General features: G+C 37.2%; 1 protein-coding gene across 1 annotated transcript; it reads right to left on the bottom strand.

The window, feature by feature from the left end:
* Positions 1 to 1,760: 1,760 nt before the first annotated feature.
* On the bottom strand, positions 1,761 to 7,555 carry cplx4c (complexin 4c). Its single transcript, XM_041055624.1, has 3 exons — positions 7,389 to 7,555; positions 2,788 to 2,875; positions 1,761 to 1,979 (listed from the first exon to the last, which is right to left on the bottom strand). Exons 1-3 carry the CDS (start codon positions 7,553 to 7,555, stop codon positions 1,761 to 1,763), a joined length of 474 nt encoding a protein of 157 aa, XP_040911558.1.
* Between the last annotated feature and the right edge of the window lie 2,121 nt (positions 7,556 to 9,676).

Raw genomic sequence — 9,676 nt, 5'->3', positions numbered from 1 at the left:
TCTATGAGCAGATTGGCTCTTGGTTAAGTGGCTTTGGCTGTACACCTTTTCTTGGATGTCAAGGTTGTTTTCCAAGAAAGCAGAGACTGAAAAGCCCATTACTTTTGCCTGTGAGCAACAAGCTTTGCTACTAGAAGAATGAAATTAAGAGCCTAAAGATGCATGGCACGAATTTGTCGTACAGTAAGTTACTGTCTTATGATGACATCAATGAAAGTCAGGCCTGTGGGGTGTTTAGCTGAGCCCTCTTTCCCCCACTTTCAGTATATGCACAAAAACAAAAGAGCAAGCAAAATTGCCTTAGTAAGACGATACCATAAGACACTCAATGCACTTAGCAGATGATAATCAGTCTCATTAATTAGTGGTGGAGGTGATAATATTCATTGTGAGTGATTCAGTACATCCAGTTGTCAAGAGAGAGAGATAATGTTTGGCAGATAATATTTATCTGGTTTGACCCACTTCATTAATGGCAAATATTTATTTAAGATTTGATAGATGCTACTAATACCACCCAAGTTGTAGACAAGGGAAATTGATAATCATTTTATCACATTAATATATTAAAGCTGTCCCTCTTTGCTTGTTTCCCCATTATCCTAATTGAGTACAAATTGGTTAAGAGGGTGCAGCATAGCTATCAAGCTCCTTAGTTTTATCAGATGACAATTTAAGCCCTTGAGATCCTATTAGGAAGAAAGCGGCTAATGTTTAAAGGCGCTGTGTCAGCTTACAGGGGGAAAGGGGGATGGTGAGCAGCAGGGGGATGACAGAGAGATGATGGAAAGGGAGGGTAAAATGCTGAGAGGCTGGTCATGTGATCAGCTTGAGCTGAAATGTGAAGGAAATGCTCATTCTGTCTCAACTTGTACAGCTGTAGATCTGCTAGTTCAATATCAATACCTTTTTTAAAATAACTTTTAAAGGACTTTAGACTGAACCTTTATTCACAGCAGAATGAAGTGATTTAAAGTGAATTTTGAAATGAAAGATATAGCACGTGGCTGTAGAGGTAAAAAAACATAGAAGTAATTCTTAAATTATCACCCAAGACAAGTCATTTAAATGTGGTTATCAAGTAACAGTGGTGATAGGCAGGTGTCAGGGAAAAAAGCTTAATCCTAGATTAAACAGTATGTCCTATGATATGTTCTGTAGGCATAGGCATTCCAATATGCCTACCAAATCAAGGTGCACACATACAGTAAACCACATCCAGGGTAAACATGCTATAATTGAAGCCCATCCTTGATAGATTTACAGTGCTGTAATTTATACTGTACTACTTTATCTGTTAATCTTTTGGTTTGTCACAATAGTCAAAGGAGTTAACCCTCCCTCCATTCATCCAGATTAGGACCTTCCTTGCCCTGTGATTAGAGCTTCCCACTTAAAGTCTACCTTAACCTCTTTAACATTTTAAACATGGCTGTTGAGCTAATGTCAAAAAAGGATATCTTCTCATTACTTCAAAGTCTGTTTATTTAATATTTTTAACAGATGCAGATAAAAAGTCACACAAATAATCCCACTGTAAGTAAAGCAAATGAGTTCTAACATGAAGATGGTAAATTAAGAGAAGCAATTTAAGATTTATGAGGTAAATCAGTTTACAGCTGTAATACCTCAGAAACTGGAAAGATGGATCTTGCTGGATTGTACAATACAATACACATTGAACTTGAATGCGTTTAATCTGACCAAAGTTTTGAAGGCCTTGATATTTTGCAAGTACAGTATATTTTAATGAACGGTGGTCACATGAGAATACACTTCTCCTCTGCAGTCTGCTTTAACTCTGTCACTGTGGCCTGGGCTTTGGTTTTCAGTGTATCCACATCCATGTTTTGAAGTTTATGGAGGAATGAGTCATTGGTCTCTTCCTCTTCCTCATCTTCGTCCACCATTTTTGCAAGGTCCTCTGGCAGGTCAATGTCCTCTCCAGCCATCTCAACTGTTGCAGTGTCTTGAGCACTCTGTGACAGGAGACGTTAAACATTATACATCAGAATGGTTGTCATACCTCAGATTCTGGATGATGCAATAATGTTTACCGGACAGAGGCAATGTTCACGTCATTCTTGTGGATCACAGTGTTTTGTGTTTTAATAAATTAAATATGTAAAAATATAAAACACAAAAAATCCACAGAAAACATAAATTGAATATAGAAATGTACACTGCTAAAAAAAAATTAAAGGAACACTTTTTAATGCATACAAGCACGTGGGGACCATACAAACTGCTGAGTACCATTTTGAGTTGCTGCAATGAAACTTCAGCAAAAGCCTGCTGCATCATTTTTTCACTTTGATTTTCAGGGTGTCTTTGATTTCAGCCCTGTGTAGGTTGATAATTTTCATTTCCATCAACAATGTGGTATCCTTTTGTTCCTAACACATTACCCAGTCCATATCAGTGGAGATATCTGGCATGATTTTTTTTCCCATTGAGATCTGATGTGGTTTCGAAGTGTTCCTTTAATTTTTTGAGCAGTGGAGTTGTCATAACAACATGCATGCATGCCAACCTATTATTCTGCCCCTCTAATAGTAACTGTGTTATTATGTACTATAATATTCATTCTATAAAAATATTGAAATTATAATTACTGACAGGTTTGAAAACTTGAATCAGTGTAAAAGCTGAAAAGCCACTTGAAAGTGGGTGTGATACCATGACATGACATGATATACAGTGACTTAGGATAAAATGGTACAAATGAAGTAGTGGAGTTAGATGTCAACAAATGAGAAGTTAGATGGTGACTAGATGATTCCTTACATCTGGAAGTCTGTATTTGTCTCTCAGTGCCACTCTCAGGTTTGCTCTCTCAGCCTTCCTCATGGCAAAATCCTTGTCACGCTGAATCCTGCAGAACACACATACTGTACTGTATTTAAGACAGTCAGCAGCAGACACTGTAAAGGGAATTGTGCAGCATAGTCACTCAAAAATATTTGGATAAAAAAATGGAACTTAAATATGCTGAAAAATACCATTCATTAATCAAATTTTAAATCAGATTTAAAAAGGTCACTCAGTTAGTACAAATTAAATTAAATGTGGTATTACTCTTCAGTGAAACAGTTGTTTTTTTTTTCTTTACAACCAATTTAAAACACGTAACAAGTAAATGGATATTGTTGCACATTTTAATGTGTCCAAAATATCAGAATCTTTTGCGCCTTCTCCAAGAGGCCTAAGCCCAAACAAGTGCGTCCGAGCATAAGGGCTGTGTATTAAAAGGTTAAAGGAGAGGCAAAGAAGCAAGTGGCTTTGACTAAAGCTTTCCTTAAAGATCAGTGTCTTATCATCAGCTGCATTACCACATTACAGTAATGTTGTTAGCAAGTGAAAACAATTCACACCAGGAATGCCTGGTCAGAGTCACCGAGATCATTCTATGAAACATTATCTTATTAATCTAATCAGTTACTTTGACTGCACTGTTTTGATTTGGTTGAGAAAGCTGTATACTAATGCTTATCCATAAATGACCCTGTGTCGATCTGTGATAATCAAGAAGTCTTTCCCATTTTATGAGCCTGAGGCTGTTAACTTTTTTCTTCACACTCTCACTTCATCCTTATTTTTACTCACAAAGCTATGAGGGATGGCACAATTTGGTCTTGTGTTTAGTCATTTTGTATCTAGGAGCAGATTGGCCTGATGGGGGCGCTGTGACTGTGGAGAGAAATAAAAGCCCACCACTTAGCTTTTTTGAGAGGTGAAACAAAAGGAAATCCTTGTTTGCTATAAAAGCATGGAGAACTGGTGCAGGCCTAAGGGGAGTTACAGACCAATGTATTTTCACTGTTGTTTTAATGACACCCCTTTAAACACTGGTTTAATTAGACCTCAGAAAAAGCCTGCGTTGCTGTTTTCTGTAACAACCACAAACTTGAAAGTCAAAGTACAACTGTGACTTTGCCTTTGCACCTCTCTAGTAGTTACATTTTAGACCCATAATTCATTCAGAGCTGAAAATATTAGTTTAATTTAGTTAAATTGGGGAAGCTATTTTGATAATCAATTAATGGTGACCATTTTTCAAGCAAAACTGCAAAACATCTTTTAGTTCCATCTCCTCATTTCTGATGACCGGTTGCTATTCCTTCTTTCATGTCATACTTAACTGAACTTTGGACAATTGGACATTTTAGAGACCAGACAATCAGTCAGTTCATCATAACAATAATTGACAGCTTAATCAGTAATGCAAATAATTGTTAGTTTCCCTAATAGCAGCCCCACTTTAATTGCATATAGTCACAGTAAATTGATTTAATTAAGGTTCAGGCTGCCTTGGTCTCATTTATGTGCAGGTAAATTATGTTGTTTAGGCTTATCCTGGTATCCCTTTGTTTAATTTTATAAAAGACAAATACAACCCATATTTAATTCAGACTATGTGAACTAAACCAGACAGAATACTAGACAGTTGTTTTCATTTAAATAAAACGTATATGACATTTGGCTCTATGAACCTTTAAAAAACAGCTTGTGGCTTCGCAGTACTTAACAGCAGTGCTGTCTTAACTAAAGCAGTGGAGAAACCTGAGCTGACATCATTTGTGTTATAAGCCCACTTCTGTAAGTGTACCTGCACCAATGTCGTCATCAGTACTGTGGGGCAGTTTCCATGTTGGTACTAGGTTTGACCCATGTCTATTTAAGTGTGGTCTGCTCAAGCTCTGACCCTGTTTCAATAAGATTAGCTGCCTCAAGAGCTGCAGCTTGGCACAGATTTGCGGTTACTTGATGTCTTGGCCGGAGCTGCACTCCTTCACCTTATTCCCTTCCACCTCTGTGCCAGCTGTACGCAAAGAGGATCTCAGCATCTACTGAGATACAGTCTTCTGCTTCGTCAAAAACTCTAACCTAACAGTGTAGATTCCAGCTCCCGTGGAGCCACAGAAACTGTAGAAGGAAAAGACACTTAAATGTTTTTGTACTTATTCTGTAGTCGAAGCAGTGTCATCACTTTCTGGACAGTGCAGATTTACTGAAACTATGACTCAGTCACAGACCTAGATCCTGGCTCTTACGTAAATAAAACAAAATGAGGACTCTTGTAGCTTATCCTTAATAGCTTAATGAAATAATCTGTTGTTTTAACAACCAGCATGTAGTTTTCACATCTGTTTAATTAGTTATAGAAGAAAATTAAATGCAATTTTAAAACGGGCTGTGAAACTTATAAAATATTAAAGATGATGTTTAATTTTTTTTTCTTGAAATTCTAGCTACGATATATATGAATAATCATCAAATAGTGAACATCCGGTGCTACGTGAATTTAAATAAATCATTAGCGTGTCTTGTACAGGCTGCCACACTTTAAATTTGACAGTGAGACCTTAAGTTCATTACAAGTTGCCATTTTTACTTAATTGAAGATAACTTACACATCAGCTGTACTTGAGGTTGTAAAGTGATTAAATAATTATTGTTTTAAAGTGCACTGTCTAAGAGACATGTTTAATGGTGGCTTCTTGAAACCGAGCCCTGACTAGTTATTACACACGGAGCCTAATCTGCTTCTCTGGCTAATTTGAGCCCTGAGGAAATAAACCCCCACCTAAAGCTGCCTTATAAGCCTCACTCGCATCCGTTGATGTCACACATGCATCACAAGTAGCCGCACAGGCAAGCAAGTTCAAACTGCCTAATACACACACACACACTTAGAAAAAAAAAACTGCATCAGTTTCCGCCGTTGTGTTTGTTACAAATGTTATCCTTATCTGTGATGTCTGATTGGTTATTATATCAATCAACACTCAGTGTTTTGCAACAGATCAACAAAGACTTAAGTTTAATGGAGTTCACATTTATTTGTACATGAGGAAAGTTCTTTTCCAGTTTTATCAATCACAAAGTTGTACTGTCCACTAAATTGACAAGCAAACACTGAGGTTACTTAAATTTATGTTTTTTTTGTGGCAAATGTACCCCATCTGGAGGGGTTTGCTAAAGGAGATTCACAAGGATTTATTTTGTAATCTTGTGATAATATGCAAGATTGTAAAAATATTACAGTGATGGATGGATGGCAGGAAGGAAATAATATTACATCTAAACTTTTTTCGTACTGTAACAAATTAATCGTATAACCTCAGGTATCAGTCAAGACATTTCATTGGATTGGAAATGATCTGAGTGAGGAAATCATGAGTCATGTAGTCTACATTGTAGTTTCATACGTACACCTACAACAATTTCAGATATCAGCCCTATAATTAAACCTACCTTTGTTAGACTTAATATGTTCAGCTTTTCTTGACTGTGTGTCAGAGATGTGTTGATTCAGATCTGTGGGCTTTTTAGGCCATAGTCAGTGACAGTGTTGTATTGGACTGTATGGTATTGTAAGGTGTCTCTAACCACAGAGACACCTCTGTTATATTGGACTGTATGGTATTATAAGGTGTCTCTAACCACAGATTTCATATTGGCAATTTTGGGTCCATGCTGAAATCAATGTGTTACAGTCCAGATATATGAAACTATATGTGGAGTGATATTGATGCAGTTACAAAATAATAATATAGTAGGATTAGGATCTTGTTTTCACTATATTTATGGGGTATTACCAGTACCTTTATAATTAGACCAGAAAATTCACAATGCATCACTTTCAGTTATGAGTCAAAACATTCCCTTGTTTCAAGGTAACAGAGTTAAAACTGTATTTCTACAAACTAACTTTATTTGGCTGTATTACTTTAACCTAAACACCAAGAACAAGAGTTGACTCATTTGAAGACATAGTTTTTGTGTAACCATGTTCTTAAGTGACTGTAAACTCAATATGCAGTTAGTAATACAGTTACTAGTGTCATTACATAGAATCACAAATGGCAGCTTCTGTGTAATAACTATGAATCATAGCAGGGAATTGGAAGCCCACCTGTTTCTATGTGCTACCAACATGGTCCATGTCCTGTTATCAGAACATAGGAGGCTTTTTTGTTTACATCTGGTTTTATATATATGGTTCTGAGACAAATATGAAGTGGGAGCCTACTTTAAATAATGCTAATCACACCTGCTAATCCCTGCTTATGGATATGTAGGTCATATTTTCTCTTTACAGCTGCTTTCTACTCTATCTCTCAGCAATTCAGTATGAAACGTTCTCACATTAATTATGCTCTCCTTTGTCTATGAAAGGTCAAATCAGTATTATGTATTGTACAAAGTGCTCTTAGTGGCAGACGCAAAAACATTTAGACATTTTAATTCATTATTTAAGATCCTTGGTATGTGTACATACTCTGTGTCTTCCCCACACTGTTGTGCAGTCATAAACATAATTTTTTTAGCGCTGTAGTCAGTTTTACTATGAAGATATAATGTAAGCATCTCTGCTTACTCACTTTTCTTCCACCAGCTGCCTCTGGTACTCTTCAAACTGTTCCCTGGACATGCCTTTGGACTCAGGTGTTTCCTTTCCGTCTGCTCCTGCTTTACTGTCGTCGTCACCGCCTCCTCCGGTAAAACTCTTCAACTTATTACCCACCATTTGAGTCATGAGAAATGCCATCACTCACTAAAAAGAGATGTTATTCAGTCCTACAGGGATAAGGAAAAGGGAAACCGAGGGCTGATGGAAGGGAGAAGAGTAATGTTAAAATCCAATCGTAATATGTAAATCAACAAATTATCAACAAGAGCTGCTTACTATTCACACTTCCCAAACTGAAACCTTGGCTATTGTGTGTCAAGATGATTAGACTGTATCAATAACTTGTGGCTGGAGTAAAACCTCTAAAGAGCTTAGCTCATAAGTGGCAGCCTACAGGCAATGGAGAGTCTTTATCTTGTCAACAAGATGCAGTAGCATAGACCCTCAGGATGTAGGCCACTGCTGTCTACTTCACTAACCAGCAAAAATTACAACAATACACATGGGGTAATTTGGTTATAAATATAGATTAAAGCAAGAAAGTACAAATAAATTCCATAGCACAGTAATAACAAATTCTAATTTTTTAGATTAGTTCCTACAGATGTTTTAGGTGCACTCAGACTCATCATCAACATGTCTTCCCTGCAGTCAAAGGGCACTATGCTGACAGTGTATTTAATACAAGGAATACATATTTCGGTCTTATAGTGACTCTCCTTTAGATAAGAAAGATAAGATTTGGATATTTGCTGCCCCTCCCCTTCACATTCTTCGACCTATTTTCTTCGACCCTCTACTCCTGCCAGCGCTAAGTCTTCCCCGTCTCTCTGACTGGGCAGACTGAGTGTGAAAACATTGTTGTCAATCTACCAAGAACCAAAGGAAACACTCTGCCAGTTACATAAACAAAACGTTAGCTTAAGAGTGAGGGTTGTAACTTGGTTATGAGAGGCCAGAACACGCACTCGGCACGCTCTCATGCACATCGTGAATAACAGGTACACAGAGAGGACTCTTAAAAACTTTAGGGATTTTTTGAGGGTCCACTGGTCCGCTGATGTGGCAGCCCACTGGAATTTGCCTAGGTCTACCCAATGGCCAGTCGGACTTTTGTACAGTACTACCCCCTATTTTTTTTGAGTATGAATTTGGCCAGCTCCTTTAAAGGACATTTTGTGGATTATTTAAATGTCCTGATAGGACCTCTGTCACTAGTGGATTTGTGATTTAAGCAGACTCAAGTAGCTGTAAGATTCTTAAAATCTCCGCGATTAGCTCTACTGTCTACTACTGTTGCCAGATACTGTGTCCCGAGTCTCAGTATTTTAGGGACGTTGTGGACTTAACACCTTGACGACCTAAAACCTCCATACCCAACACAGAACTAATACGGCTCTACACATTAAGCTTGTAGGACTTAAGATCACCTAATTACAGAGGATCTTTTTAAATTATTCTCCAGTCCTGCAGACTGAGGCCAAATTATCTAACTTTAAGAAAGTAATATTTTAAAATAGTCAGTTCCAGTCCTGATGTCTGGTTGGGTTTTGCCAAAATATCCTAAAAATACTGCTTCTGCATCGTGCTGTCCTCATTGTCAGAGATCTGAAGCTCCACCACAAGTAGGATATTTAGCTATAGTTTAGACACAAGTGTGTCAAAATATTGAGCAAACACCTGAGAAAGCTGTCCTGCAGTCATGGCTTGAGAGCTTTTGATCAAATATTTTCTGCCCAGAAACTTTTTCAAATCTATTAGAAGAGAATTTGAGAAATTCAAGCTGTACATAACTGTTGATCTCCATCAGTGAGAAAACTACAGACCTTTTATATGCATCGTTAAAATCTACAATTGGTGAGAGCTTTATACTAAGATTTAGACTAAGATTTGGATGGCCTCATGCAGTTTGTTTTTCTATGAAGCCATTATCAGACTAGACACTGGACCTGTGACCACTGTCAAAGACAATTATTTGTCCTCTGTTTTATTGTTTTACACCACTTAAAACTAGTGAATATTATTATCTTTTTCATACATATCAGTACACTTAAATGTAAACTGAGATTTTACTTTCAGTTTTATTTGCACATTATACTGTTTTCGTTTACATACTGTGTAGTGTTTTTGTCTATTCAGAATCAAACACTAACCATTTACACATAACTTGAGGGAAGAGACACAAACACAAAGCTGATGATTAAAGGAGTAATTGTCTGCCAAGAGGAAAATAACTGGACTTTCCTACCTATCAATCAT

This window comes from Toxotes jaculatrix, chromosome 14 (assembly GCF_017976425.1).
Source record: "Toxotes jaculatrix isolate fToxJac2 chromosome 14, fToxJac2.pri, whole genome shotgun sequence".
In the NCBI taxonomy this organism is placed as follows: domain Eukaryota; kingdom Metazoa; phylum Chordata; class Actinopteri; family Toxotidae; genus Toxotes; species Toxotes jaculatrix.
The sequence above is the reverse complement of the archived record's forward strand: the minus strand, read 5'-3'. Positions and strand labels throughout refer to the sequence as shown.